This window comes from Solea senegalensis, linkage group LG5, assembly GCF_019176455.1.
Source record: "Solea senegalensis isolate Sse05_10M linkage group LG5, IFAPA_SoseM_1, whole genome shotgun sequence".
Classification (NCBI taxonomy): domain Eukaryota; kingdom Metazoa; phylum Chordata; class Actinopteri; order Pleuronectiformes; family Soleidae; genus Solea; species Solea senegalensis.
Genome location: NC_058025.1, coordinates 8,643,662 through 8,658,859, shown reverse-complemented (window position 1 = coordinate 8,658,859; position 15,198 = coordinate 8,643,662). Strand labels below are relative to the sequence as shown.

Here is a 15,198-nt window from a genome sequence, read left to right as displayed (position 1 = left end):
AACAGAAAAAAGGTTTGTATGTAGAAATTTATTTGTGATAAAGTAGGTATAAATATATAACATACATATATGGGTCACTTCTGTAGAATAGACCTAAAAGTACTGAGATTGTTAGACATATTTCAACTTAAAACGTGTGCAAACAGTACATTGTGTGATAAATGCAGCGATGAAGGATGGGTCTAATTTCTCTCCAGTAAAAGCTTGTAGACAGGACTTCCTTCCTGCCCAGGAGAGAGCTCTGGTTACTGTCAATCACTTCAACCTCAGCATCCATCATTCAATCGTCCCAGTACATTTAACACCTCAGGTCACAAGCTCAGGTTTCCTCAACTGAAAAATAATAATCATCTAATGGGGTGAAGGGGGAAATGCTTGTTAAAAGTAAATGTGGCAGAAGCACTACAGTAATATGTTGCATCCACCTGTGAAACCTTTACTGTATCAAAACATTATAGTTTTTAAAGGTTTAATTGCTAGTATCTGTGGGCTGGAAAGAAAAGCCTTGATCACATCTCAGAGTGAAACAGTGCCACCCAGTGGCCTAACTGTTTTTAACATCTGGTTCATCCTCTGATGACCTCACAGTGGACCCGTCAGAACCACTTCTGGGAGAAGCAAAAATTACATTAATACATTTAAGTTGCTCACATGACATAATTTATGTTCTCCTGGATGCAATCGAGTTAAGATAAACCTTGATAAACAGATCTATACTGACAATATCACTTCTGTTAGTCTGTTTTCACACACCCAGGATAAAAGTTGAATGTCAAGGAGTTCCTGCACACCAGCAGAAAGCAGCAATAGGAATAATTGTGACTAACAAAGACTACGGCCTGTCAGACACAACAAAGATGACAAGTGGACACATGAAAACAATGCTAAAACACTTCACCCCTACACACAGATGTGACTCTCATCTCATAGTAGTCTCCTTGAGAAAGCTGGTAAAATAACAAGTTGGGGAGACAGAGGCGCTGGGAGTTGTAAGGCACAGGTGTGGTGCAAAAACTGTCAGAGACACAGGATGACGGTCAGGGGAAGAGGGTCACTGAAGGTGATGTGTGCGGTCATCCGGCCGTTTGATATGAATCCTACGAACTCTTTCAATTCGTTCTCGCTCCTCGTCCTCATCCAGATGGTTAGATCGTCCTGCGGCGCCCCCTGTGGCCTCCAGCAGGGCATTGTCTGGACCTCTCCCATCATGGGACTCATACAGAAGGATGTTGAGAGTCTCCTCATAAATACGTGCCTCAGGAAACTCAACCTGGGACAGTAAGTACAGTGTTAGCCAACAGGTTAGAAAGAAACAACACAAAAACTCAGGGGCTGGAATATTAAACGCAATGTTTGTTCACCTTTGTCTGCTTCTTTTCTGTAGCATAAACAATGGAGGTGCAGCAAACTTCAGCAATCTTACGCCCCTGGCCGTAAAATGACCAACAACAGATCTCATCTCCAATCACATCTTTGATGAAGAGGACTCGGCCGTTGAACCGCAATGACAGCTTGTCAAACAGCTCGATGTTTTTCAGCATGTTGTCGTCAGAATTGCTGCAGGTGGGGAGATCAGTTATCAATTAAAACAACCGGCATATTTTACATTACATTCCTAGTGAAATATTATTGATAACAGTAGAAGAGCACTCACCTGGTGTATGAATATTTGTTGTTGCTTCTGTTGTACAACAGTTTGACAGTAGGCTGTGATAACAAAGAATATAGAATTATTTAAGAAAACAACCTATTTCTTGATAGATGACTTACGATATTTAGCACCTTGTACACAAACGATAAAAGAAAAGAATACCTTATTCGACATTGCAATAAGCTTCTGCTCTTCCTTGGATGATGTCATCAGAGGCACTTTACAAAGGGGTTCATACGTTTCTTTGTTCTGTTGGGGGGGGGGGAAGACTCCATTACAAAATGTGCACCCACGAAACAGCAATATACAGAATATTGTATGTTTGATGCCCTGCCTGATGAAAAACACAAGTTTTATTCTTCAAAATGAACAGATTCGATGTGACTGCAGTGATAGTACCTGCAAGGCAGCAGTGCATTCATCAGCTAAGCCTTGGACAAGGTAATACTTGGCCTCCGCAAGCAGTTCCTCAGTTTCTCGTCGGCTGTCTGGCAGTGGCACTGCCCCATCTCTAAGATAGTTAAGGATTGTTCCAAAATGTTTTCCACAGCGATCGATCAAGATCCAACCTGTAAATATGAAACAGTGAAACACGACTTTGGAATTAATTGACCATTAGAGGGACGATGCAACACCTGCATAGATTTAAACAATTTTAAACAACAGCTCACCTTCACTGTCAGTAAGGACCTCCATCCTGCCACTGAACATAGCTTTGAGCATTGTGTCCTGTTTGGTTAGTGTCTGCATGGTAGTGTAGTACAGTGCCCCACCCACATTTAATTTCACATATTTGGAGCTGGGGCTGGAGCCCTTGAAGGATGTAGTCCGGGTTGTAGCTGCCGGCACTGCCGAGCTCACCACACTCTCTCCTGACATCTCTTCCTGGGAAAGAACAAGGTAGAGCATGAAATTACATTTGGTTTCTTACTGAATCAGCTTTGTTTAGCGTTAATGGTGATTTGTGTATCATAAATGTTTCTAATCTATCAACGTTAGCTTGTCTCAGTGCTTCCTGACTTCCAATTTAATAATGTGAGGCTGTGAATGTCATTATTATTGTCATTCTTACTAAATATTTCCCCATCTAAAACAAGGCAATCAGAGATGGCATACTTCACCCCATTCACACAAAAAGCCTGAGTAGGCCCATATGTTTAACACTCTGTGGCCCAAAGGTAGAGCGTTTGACTCCAGATCAGGAGGTTACATGTTCAAATCCACATCAGGGCCAAAATTCTAAAAAATGTTTTCTAAATTCTAACAAGCCTCTATCGCTCATATTGCAAGCAAGTGCGGAAGCGCGCACGCACACACGCCCATTCAGTGAAGTAATAAAGACATTTTAATTATTGTTCATTGTAATGAAAGAACATGTGACCTAGTGAAAGGGTGTGTCTAACCCATTCAGTGTTTTGTTTTAACAACAGTTGAGATATATGCCTCAGGGCCTAAATTATGGGCCTAAATTAGGCAATTGCTTAACAGTTGAAGCTCCAGAGTGTAGCTTCTGTCGGCACAACCTGCAGAGCTTTCAGAAAGGACCATGGTCTAGCCTTTCTCTTTCAACATTCTTTTTGGTACCTCACTACCTCAGGAGAAGAATACATACAGCATGTGCCTAATGCTAATGTGTTGTGTACAAACTCCAAACACAAGATGATGACAACAAAGGTGGTGACAGAGAATGCAAGAGCAACAGAGAGGTTTAACTATGACATCATTGATTTTCTTAAAGTTGGTATTGTATTGGTTGAATACATAAACACCCAATTTGTGTATATAGTGTGGCATTTTGGGCCAGTGTTCCAAAAATAACGTTTTAGGGCTCCCAAAAGACCAGTTCTATTGAAAAGATACATACTACAACTTCAATAATTATTGATAGAGCATAGATGAGTTAAATGTAAAACAAACAAATCTACTGACTTTTCCAACTAGACTGATGCTAAAGTTGTTTGAACGTTACAATTTGCAAAGAAAGAATTGGAAATGTAATAACTGATAAAACCTTTCATATTGGTATAATTTCAGCAGAATCATTTTAGTGTTGTTTCCACTTTTCATGATTAGCTATGGAAATATTTCACAGGTCAGAGGCAATTCAGTACATTAGTTCATGACCACTACGCAAGAAAGTCTTGTTTAAATTGAATTACACAGCTACACACTTTTGTTAAGAGGTAGCTATTTTCAAAGCGGTTATATGTGCTGATGAATTAGAACCGAGTGATTGTAGCAAACTAACTGTAGGCTAATGAGAGAGAGGGAGAGCTAACAAGTTAGCATGATATAAATGAACGTGTAAATGTAGTAAAGATACTCATTGTGACGGTAGTTGTTAACGCGCCTTTCTCTGTATGTCAGTGGTCGAGTGTTTGTGTCAAGTTGTTTGAAAAAGCATACATATATTTACCATAGAAGCCACAGCAGCCTTCGTAAATGTAACCCGCTAACGTCAGTCAGCTAACACCCACTTCCTTCCGGTGTTATGCAGCGTTACGGATGACTGCCGAGAATCTCGCAACCCCATCGCGTGAACGCGCACGGCTAAAGTGGAAAGTGTCGGTTCATTGCTTCAAAACGTCAACTTTCTCGGGATTGTTAGTTATGATAAATTATATCCAAGGTCTACATTTTACGATCGATAAGAACAATTAGAACGAGAAAATAATACGTAATAATACGTTTCGTCTGAACATTTCTGACAGCAAACGTTTCTGTTTCTTGGTCCATTTATTTTTGGGAATCGCTTCATCAGCCCCCTTTATTACACCACATTTGGCTTGATTGAGTGTCTGTGACATTAATTTAATTGTCAGCACTTTAATTCGAATCACAGAAAAAGTATTGTATTATGTGTTTTTAAGCTGTGTTTTCAAGCACGCGACGGGGATGCAATTCTCAGCAGTCACCACAACGCGGCACAACACCTGGTCTTCGCTGCGCAGTTCCAAAAATTACGTCAACTTTACTGTGATCCTTTAAAGGGGCAATTCAGACAATTCCGTAACGTTAACACGGAGTTAAGCACGAGGTTAAATAAAACATAAATCATCATTAGAAGTAGGAGAATATTCAATACAGTTGGCGTCTTGTTACTCCCATTTCACTCATTTTAAAAATGCTTTTGGGTTGCGTTTTAGATCTACTATGTACATTTCCGCTGCTGGAGGAGTAACACTGATATCAGTCCCTCTGTAAAACACTCGCCTGTGAGGCTTAATTCAATTACATTGACTCTAAATGTGCTATTTCTTCAACATACATAAAAACAGTCTCAAATGTCTCCAGCGGTCTAACGACAAACAATATATTTTAACGAAGAAATACATGCCCTACCCGGAATCATTTAATGCGACACACACGATTAAGGACTGCAGTCAGTGTACGAATCACCTCTCATTGTTTACATTTCGAAACGCTGTCTTTCCTTGGTTTTTGGGGTTGTCACTGACACAGGATCAAACCTAACCCCGCAATGAGGACAAATATCGCTAATACAGTTTGAAGAAACCCCCCCGAGGTAATATCGAGCAGCCAAGCGACGACTAGCCCTGTGTGCTAACTTACCCAGCTCCATCTTTATCGTATCGCCCGGTGCTTCAGAAATGGCAAGTTAGTCTTCGCGAGTTTTCGTCCTGCTTGGATGTCAAGAGCAAACAGATGAGTGAGGGGAAATAGCGCCGAGTGAGCCTAAAGGCCAGACTCAACCTTCGCTTGAGGAATATCGCAGGTGAGCTCACTGTCACGTCCACTCAGGACATGGTGAAGATGTGCATTTGTTATTATAGCCACAGTCTTCCAGAAACCTCTGACAAAATCTTAATAATGCACGCAAGTGGATTATCAGTTTATTGGTTTGTTTCACGAAATTCAAATGGATTTAAATCTGTAATCTGAAAAATCATTTCTATTTTCTAGGGTGCACAATGTTTGGTGTGCCTCAAAGCTCCAAGTCCGAGTTCCTGGACAAAGCCAGGCAGGCCAGGGAGGAGAGGAAGGGGCATAAGGAGAAGGAGAGAGCAGCAACCCAGATCCAAGCTCTGGTCAGGAGGTTCCTCTGTCGATGCAAACTCCAGAAGCAACTAAGGTAGTTCCCTGTCCTCTTAAAAAAATCATTCAAGGTCAAGTAATCTCAATAGTCAATATCTTTTTTGTTGTACATTCATAGATGTGAAAATGCATGTTTAATATTTATGACCTTTACCTCTACTGTCTTTGCTGCTGTAACATTTGGATGCTAATCAAGGATTACCTTATTTTGTTTTATCTTATCTCAAATTAGCTCACACAGTCTTAGTCCTTGCTTTCGCTATTTTAAATATAAAGACTATTAATTGTTTTTATTGTGTTCTATACGTTTATTATTATTATTATTATTATTATTGTTGTTGTTGTTGATGTTTTTTTGTTGTTTTTTATCACTGAATTGTATTTCCACCTGTGATATGTTATGTTTATTGTAAACACAATCAGTGGATCTGTTGTTATAGTTCCATAATCATTGGCTCTTTGTTTTGCTTCTTTGTCTCTCCAGGACAGAGGTTGATAACTATTTTCAAGCCTCTGAAACTGGAACATCAAAAAGAAATGCACTTTCACTTTTTAAAAATGCTCGGAAATTACTGTTCATATATTGCCAAGAGGATAAGATGGTGAGTGACTGACCATACTATGTTAACAATGATTATCACACAATTTGTTAGTTAATTCTGCATTAAATGTATGATTCATTTTATCATTTGTGGATACATATTTTATTTGATTTTAATCAGTATTTCTCTATATCACACAGAGGTTTGAGAAGCTTTGTCGTGCCATTCTGGCCAGCATGGAGGTTGAAAATGAACCTAAAGTGAGTGCACTCATATTCCACCTTTCTATATTTTCATCTTTCTTGCTTTCTTGTATGTCATTTTTGTCTGAGCGATGTTTTTTATGTGTGGCTCTCAGGTCTGGTATGTGTCACTGGCCCTTTCCAAAGACCTTACAATTCCCTGGCTCAAGCAGGTAAAAGATGTCCTGTGGGTCTGCTGTCAGCTACTGAAAAATTTAAAGGTAAGCCTTTCTTCTTTTTTTTTTCTTCTTTTTTTTTTAAACAGGAAATGTATTTTATATTCACCTCGCCACATACATGGTGCATGGTATCAACCAGTGTTTTGTGATTTGCAGCCTGACATACTACAGGACAATAAAATGATAACGCTGTACCTCACTATGCTGGTGACCTTCACAGACACCTCAACCTGGAAGATAGTGCGAGGGAAGGGTATGTCTTAAATCAAGGTCAAACTTAAACAACTGTTGTTGTTGTTTTATATTTAATTTGTTTACTGTGAGATAAGCAAATCATGTTGTCCCTGCTTTTTTACTTTAGGAGAAGCTCTCAGACCTGCTCTGATGAGGATGTGTGAAAATATCATGGGGCATCTCAATCAGAAGGGGTTTTATTCAATGCTTCAGGTTTAGTATTAGACCTCATACTTTTTATTTAAAAAAAAATTAAAAAAATAGTGTGTTGCCTTTTTGTAATTTTTTTTCCTTGTTCAGATTTTGCTAACCAATGGCTTGGCACGGTCTAAACCATCTCTGTCTAAAGGCACTCTAACAGCTATCTTCACTTTGTCACTAAGGTGAGCTGGACACTGGTGATTTTGTGGTTGTAGATGCAAAGAAAACCCTGTATATTCCAGTTTTAATGCATTATAACCATACTGCCTAATTTTTGTTGTTGCTCTTTTGTCTTTGTAAACAGATATTATGTAATAATATTTTTATGCTTCATCCTTCATCTGAAAATGGGCTCTATCAAGTGATACTATCAAACCTGAATGAGGGAGCATTTGTGTCTATACACCAGCAGTGCAGGGGCGGGTGGGGCAAGAAGCATTTATCCTGTCAAACTGCCGAATGACCTGTTATCTTATATAAGTAGAATTCACTTTTGAAACGTTGTGGGAGCTTCTTAGTGTTTTACCTGTTTGTAGCCATCTTCCTTTACTAGCACAGTGTCAATGTTGCCTCTGTCTTAACAAAAAAATTAATCACCTCCTGTGTGCAGTAAAGGAATATTGCTGGACAACATGGAGTATAAACACCGCTATACTTAGAAATACAAAATTATGTGGTCAGCACTGTATAAACTAATTTATTTAAAAGTTACACACCACAGTCTTTACTGCAGGAGAGGTTTTTTTTCATTATGTACAGGGTTTCCTTCTAATAACTACATTTCATGGTTTTTAGGCCGGTTATTGCTGCTCACTTCTCTGATAACCTGCTGAGATCGTTCCTCATCCACATCATGTCAGTTCCAGCTGTCGTTCATCACCTCAATGTGCTTACACCAGAGGTAAAAGCCCTTTCATACACAGTGTATTCTGTGCATGTATATTGATTTGACCTATCAGAGTCGAGGTGTTAATGTCTGTTTTTTGACAACAGTGTATGGCATCAATCCAGACGCATGACCTCCTGAGGAAGTTCATTTTATTTCTCAGCCGAGAAGAACAATGTTCAGACATCTGTGTGTGTTTAGAGGGCAGCCATACTCTCTGCTTACTTGGTATAGTATTTTGTGTTTGTAAAAGTATTTTTATTTGATCTCAGTGACTCATTATGTCCCGTGGACTGCAAAGTTTACCCCTTTAACTTTATCGTTTTCATACTTTTGGTAGGCAATCTGATTCACTTGGGTTTCCTTAATGAGAAAGTCCTTGAAGAGGAGGCCGGCCATTTTGTGAAGGACCTTACTGACATGCTGTCATACTGCCAGAGATATGTATCCCAAAAGAAGTCTAACCTTACCCACTGGCACCCTGTCCTGGGCTGGTTCTCCCAAACTGTTGATTACGGGTTGGTAAAAGTTATACTGTTGACTTAGAAAAAACAAATCACCAGAAAATAACAAGCTGGTTTAAAGAAACCTGATGTTTGCTAAAGAAGATCTTCCTCTTCTTTGGTCAAAAAATATACTCTACTTGATTATGTCTCCTTTCTGTCTCTTCTGGGTTTTTTTCTCCCACAGCCTGAATGAGTCAATGCCATTGGTCACTAAACAGCTTCAGTACCTGTGGGGTGTTTCTATCATTCGAACACTTTTCAGCGATGTCCTCTCTAAAAAGCTAGAGAGTCAAGAGCCCACCCCTCCACCTGCACAGCCTAGTACATCACAGAATAATCTACCAGTTAAAAGTGAGTCATAAACCTAAACCCGCTGACATATTTTAACATATGTGCAAATCTTTTAGCTTCAAATACAAGATGTTCAACGTTTCTCAATGGTTCTTTGCATCCGCTCCGTTTGCGTTGACAGACCTCTTCAAGCGAGCGTTTCAGAAGTCAGCCTCTGTGAGAAACATCCTGAAACCAGTAGGAGGGAAGCGAGTGGACTCAGCTGAGGTTCAGAAGGTGTGCAGCATCTGTGTGCTCTACCAGACTGCTCTGTCTACACTGACACAAATACGCCTCCAGATACTCACAGGTCGGTATCAGTGTTATTTTTTTTAATATTACACAAACTGCATTTTGAACTCACCCAGAAACTGTATCACTTTCACTTGTTTTCTGCAGGTTTGACACATCTCGATGACCTTTTGCCTAAATTATGGGCCTTCATCTGTGAGCTCGGTCCTCAGGGAGGCCTCAAACTCTTCATGGAATGTCTGAACAACGACACGGAAGAGTCCAAGCAGCTTTTGTCCATGCTCATGCTGTTTTGTGACTGCTCACGGCATCTCATCACGTAATTTTAAGAGAAAATTCAAACAATTATCTGCATAACAGACCCATTTCAGGGTTAGCATTTTTGACATACTGTGAACACGTTACAGGATTCTTGACGACATCGAGGTCTATGAAGAACAAACATCTTTCAAGATAGAGGAACTCATCACTATCTCATCCTTTCTGAACACATTTGTGTACAAGATGATATGGGATGGTATCTTAGGTGAGTGTACACCTCAGCAAATCTTGAATCTTACGATGACGGCATCTGATTTAAAGGTTTATTTCTCACAGAAAATCCTTTTTTTTGTTTGGTTTTAATAGAAAATGCTAAGGGAGAGAAACTGGAGTTGTTCCACAGTGTTCACGGCTGGCTGATGGCGCTTTACGAACGAGACTGCAGGCGAAAGTTCACCCCTGATGACCACTGGCTACGCAAGTAAATACAAATCCAGTGAATCCCAAACACACCAGCTTTTTTCTTCAGTATAGACCACTGTCTAACCTTACCTCTATGTTGTGTTGCGTTCAGGGACCTAAAACCCAGTCTGTTGTTCCAAGAGCTCGAGAAAGGAAAGAGACGAGCCCAGCTTTTATTGCAATACATCCCACATGTCATTCCACATAAAAACGTGAGTAAACGGGATGCTTTTATTTAAGGCAGTGACATTTTTTTTAAAGATGTGTAATTACGTTCCCTCTCCGTTTCAGAGGGTGCTTCTGTTCAGGAACATTGTAACAAAGGAAAAGGAGAATTTAGGATTGGTTGAAACAAGCTCCGCTTCACCACATGTCACACATATTACCATTCGACGCTCACGCATGTTGGAGGTAACAAGCGAAACGGATACATGTTGAAGTATTAAACTGTAGTGAACGTATGAACGTGATGCTTCCATGCCTCTTCTCAGGATGGATATGACCAGCTCCGTCGGCTACCAGTGAATTCCATAAAAGGAGTCATTCGTGTGAAGTTTGTCAATGATCTGGGAGTGGACGAGGCTGGTATCGACCAGGACGGTGTCTTCAAAGAGTTTCTGGAGGAGATAATCAAGAAAGTGTTCAATCCTGCACTCAACCTGTTCAAGGTAAGTCGGGCAGATACATGCCACTTTTAAAAAACAAAACAAAAACATACCTCTGCTGCTGACTGTGTTTGTGAAGTTTTGTTTATGACACAATCTTTATTTTTCTTAAGACGACAAGTGGAAATGAAAGGCTGTATCCTTCGCCTACGTCTTATATCCACGAGAACCATTTGCAGCTGTTTGAGTTTGTGGGAAAGATGCTCGGGAAAGCCGTCTATGAGGTACATTTCACTTCAAATACATTTCTCATTTCCTCTTCTCACCCTGAGCATAGTATTTCTAGGTGATTTTGAATGAGTGGAACTTCATATAACCTCTATGTGTTCAGGGCATTGTTGTGGATGTCCCGTTCGCCTCCTTCTTCCTCAGTCAAGTCTTGGGTCACCACCATAGCACTTTCTACAGTTCCATTGATGAGCTTCCTTCTCTGGACTCTGAGTTTTATAAGAACCTCACTTCCATCAAGGTCAGTAAACAATATATTTTAACTGATCCCCCTTTTTTTATACTCCAGTTAAACTGAACTTTAATCTCTTAATATCATTGGGACATTTCATATTTGATTTTTAGCGCTATGATGGAGACGTAGGGGATCTGGGACTGACGTTATCCTATGATGAAGACGTCATGGGGCAGGTAAGAATGAAAAATATGGCAGTTGTGATACACTTTTCTAGAAGGAATAAGTGAAATGGAAATGAAAAGTTACTTTTTCTGTTTCAGCTTGTTTGTCATGAGCTGATACCTGGGGGGAAAACCATGCCAGTCACCAATGAAAACAAGTATGCAAACACAGGATCTGTTAAAAAGGAAAAGGAAAAAAAAAGATACTGTTACACTTTTGCCGTTTGTTGTTGAAATCTGACATCAATCTCCATTTCTCCTGCAGGATCAGCTACATCCACCTCATGGCTCACTTCCGTATGCACACGCAGATCAAAGAGCAAACGGCAGCTTTCATCCGAGGTTTCCGCTGCATAATTAACCCAGAGTGGCTGCACGTGTTTTCCACACCCGAGGTTCAACGCCTTGTCTCAGGAGACAATGCTGAGATTGATCTCGATGACCTCAAGTATGTCACGTGTCCTCTTGCGTTTTCTTTCATCGAGTCTCTAATATGGATGTCATTGAACTGATTTAGTTCTGTATCTGCACACCACGGCAATATTAATTATAATTAAAGCCCTGCTGACATAGAGCATAGAGTGTTCACCACTATACAAACTGCTGTACTGTCAATAAAACAGGAATACACAAAGAACACAGCTATATAAGAACCGAACAAGGCACAAGCACAGCAACAATGAGAAGGCCGCGGTCAAACAACACACAATGTGTTTAGAGCTGTGATTTGACGTTTATGTTTCCATATCTTTAACCTGTTTCCTCAGTGACAGTTTTCCCTGTTGTCAGACCCATGCAATGTAAACAGCTACATAGATATTAGATAATACATGATACTGCACTTATACTCCGCCAGCACAGACAGTGACAGAACCCGACCTGAATCCAACCAGAAGCAAAATTTCAAAATGTTATGTCTGGACCTGGCCTGAACTGTTGGGTTACGTTGGTTTCCAACTGTGTGGGGTCTGCTATCCATGCTCTGCACTCAAAGTAAACTCAATATTTTCTCCTGCTGTTGTTTCATTCTCTTTCTTAGGAAACACACCGTCTACTACGGAGGATTTCATAGCAGCCATCGTGTCATCATCTGGCTGTGGGACATCCTGTCCAGTGACTTTAATGCTGAAGAGAGGGCTATGTTCCTTAAAGTAAGCTGTCCATCTTCACACCAGCACGCTCTTCATTTCAACTGCTGCCTCTTATTTGTTCTCATGTTTTCACAGTTTGTTACGAGCTGTTCAAGGCCACCTCTTCTAGGTTTTGCCTACCTCAAACCACCTTTCTCCATCCGTTGTGTGGAAGTTTCAGACGATCAGGTAATACTGCAGACAAGTTGTGAGGTTGTTTTTGTCGTAGCTGTATTACATCTGTACTAACCCGAGTCGTTTTCTGGTGTCTAGGACACTGGAGACACTCTTGGCAGTGTTCTACGGGGCTTTTTCACCATCCGCAAAAAGGAACCTGGGGGTCGACTTCCCACCTCATCAACGTGCTTCAACCTGCTCAAACTGCCCAACTACAGCAAGAAGAGCATCCTGCGCGACAAGCTACGCTACGCTATCAGTATGAATACAGGCTTTGAATTGTCCTAAGTCGGTTGCATCAGGACAGTCTGCACTCTTCAATCTGGCTTGTGTTATACAGCCTGAAACAGGCTTGAGGCTCAGCTTACCGGGATTGTAGCCTTTCTTTTCAAAGGGACGTCACCGAAACAAAAGGGGAATCATGAAGGACCCACAAAGTCTTCTTTTGTCTCTTAAAAAACTGGATGAGCTCAGCTCCACCACAGCTCTCTTCTGTCCATAAGGGGATGCTGTGTCTGCAGCACAATCCAATTTAAGCATCTCCCTCTCCGCCACTCCAATAATCCAATATGATGTGTATTCAATTTGGTGAAATACAGACACACAGTGGCTAGATCTCTGTTTCTCAGGCTTAACAGAATCATTCTTGGATCTAACACTCCCATTTTAAGTGAACTGGAAAGCAATACAGATGCAATGCAAGCCATTAGACACGTGGTCGACTCACCCGAGTGGAACCAAGTGATGTATTGTGAATATACTTAAATGTATTGGACCCCGCTGATGTCGGGTGAGTCTTAAAAACACAATGTGTCTTTTATAATTATGGTCAGAGACAAATCGTCGTCACGTGTTCAACCTCTGCGAAGGAGGAGTGGCACACAACTGCAATCATGCGTCGGTTATAGAATGTCCCATTTCAAAGGAGATGACATCATTCCATTTCTCCCCACCTAAAGACACTTCAGTCAACTATGAGAAATGGTAACCTGCTTGTTTCTATGTTCTCATATTGTATGAAAACTTAACATCTGCCTCAATCGTGGATAAGCAGCGAACCTCTTGACATGAGATTAAAAAAGAAAACTGATTAACGGCTGCTGTTTGATCCAGAATAGATTTTCTGGAACTGGAAATATTTAGTTTCTGCCCAGTAGAGCAGACAAGTGTTCATTATGTCATATAATTGACCTACACTCCAAAAAAAACAAAGAAGAGTAAAGTGAAGTAATTATGCTAGTCTTTGTACCTAATGTAAAGAAGTTTTTGTCACTACACCTTTCAATAATACTGAGTGCCTCATGTATTGCCGTCCCCCTCCACTATGACACCTGGCTGTGTTTCAGCTCTAACCAGTAACCATGTGTATATTGGAAACAAGCCATAGACACAGGAGATAATGCTCTGCTCCTACCAACCCCACGCAGAAATCCAACCACTGTACTACCACTGCAACAGCAACATCAACCGAGGAGGGCTCGATGCCACGCTCTCCTAACTCTGTGGACTTTGTAAGCCATGCTGAAAAGAAATGGAGGTGTGAAAACATCTCACCATGATGTCATGGACTGGTTCAACAAACCAAATGTGACTGTTTGATTTGATGTTCCCTTTAGATGAAAATCTTGCACATGTTTCTGCTGTTTGTAGCCGTGGGGGAAAAGGAACAGGAGGGTGAATGTTACCTTGTAGTGAGCTGAAATAACACTTAACACAGGGTTCATGAAGAGACTTTTTAAACATTAAAAAACAGAAAGTCAACTGTGACTTTAAAAAAACAAAAAAACAAAGAAGACACACTTTTAAATGAGAATATCAAAGCTTTTAACACAAAAAACAATAAAAAAAATCCTTTATTATGCAAATGTCCTCTGTCATGAGTGAGAATTAACACTACTATCAACAAATAAGACAAGTCATCAACATAAATAAAAAGACATTGTCGCCGTCTTTCTAATGAGTGGTAAAATAATGTTATAACAATATTAAAATTTCATAACCAAGACAACTGGTTGTATTGACTTCCTGCAGTCTACTAACGAGATTTTTCAAATCTGACAAATCAGGAGGATCTTGCTTCAAACTCTCATTTCAATCTAGTAAATCAAAAAAGTGAAAATGCTGCAAATTCATTTGGAGGAAACTATACTGTGTGTGTGTGTGCGTGTGTTGGTGCGTCAGAGCGTGCAAGCTCGTGTTTGTCGTCCGATGAGGTCGCTCATCTGTTTTTTAAATGATGTCAAGAGTAAGCTACACTTCAAATGTACCAGTGTTGACTGCTGACGGTGATTTTGGTCTTTGGTCATTGACCACTGTTACAACAGATGATGACAACAATGACAATAAATGGTCTTGGAAAATGTTTGTCACCCTGTGAAAGATTTCATCTCCTCTTTAAAAATGTGTCTTTGATACCGGCTGCTCTACACTAGTGTCATAAAAGAGGCAATCAAAGTGTACGTGTCCATGTGTTTATGCTTCCTCCTCTAATGTCACCAACACAACATCCCCAGCACTGCTCTTGCTCAGCGTCACCATATTAATTCAACGGTCAACAAGTGTTTAAACTTTGTCAAGACTCGTTTCAAGCATTTCAACTGCACTGCACCACAAAACAAAATGTGGAACAAAATGACAAAAGAGAACACTTTTTAAATGCTAAATGTATTTATACAAAATATACAGGAAGTCCCCAGCAAATGAAGGAAAACACACCATCTTTCAGATTTCATGTGTAATGTTTGTGTCTCGCATGTATCCTTCAAAATTCCCAAAAATAAAGACACATGAAATGCAA

At 40.3% G+C, this 15,198-nt stretch overlaps 2 protein-coding genes across 2 annotated transcripts; one reads left to right on the top strand and one right to left on the bottom strand.

The window, feature by feature from the left end:
- Positions 1-8: 8 nt before the first annotated feature.
- Positions 9-4,149, bottom strand: LOC122768978 (BTB/POZ domain-containing adapter for CUL3-mediated RhoA degradation protein 3). The gene is made up of 7 exons (XM_044025218.1): positions 4,068-4,149; positions 2,323-2,536; positions 2,051-2,220; positions 1,814-1,900; positions 1,655-1,707; positions 1,362-1,557; positions 9-1,270 (listed from the first exon to the last, which is right to left on the bottom strand). Exons 1-7 carry the CDS (start codon positions 4,068-4,070, stop codon positions 1,052-1,054), a joined length of 942 nt encoding a protein of 313 aa, XP_043881153.1. The 5' UTR covers positions 4,071-4,149; the 3' UTR covers positions 9-1,051.
- Positions 4,150-4,996: 847 nt separating this feature from the next.
- LOC122769626 (ubiquitin-protein ligase E3B-like) lies at positions 4,997-15,198 on the top strand. The gene is made up of 27 exons (XM_044026311.1): positions 4,997-5,387; positions 5,576-5,744; positions 6,192-6,309; positions 6,450-6,509; positions 6,608-6,712; positions 6,827-6,923; positions 7,032-7,117; positions 7,205-7,287; positions 7,901-8,006; positions 8,099-8,219; positions 8,332-8,509; positions 8,682-8,848; positions 8,970-9,137; positions 9,227-9,398; positions 9,487-9,605; positions 9,707-9,821; positions 9,915-10,014; positions 10,094-10,213; positions 10,294-10,470; positions 10,581-10,691; positions 10,799-10,936; positions 11,041-11,106; positions 11,194-11,252; positions 11,360-11,542; positions 12,134-12,245; positions 12,321-12,413; positions 12,498-15,198. Exons 2-27 carry the CDS (start codon positions 5,584-5,586, stop codon positions 12,687-12,689), a joined length of 3,207 nt encoding a protein of 1,068 aa, XP_043882246.1. The 5' UTR covers positions 4,997-5,387; positions 5,576-5,583; the 3' UTR covers positions 12,690-15,198.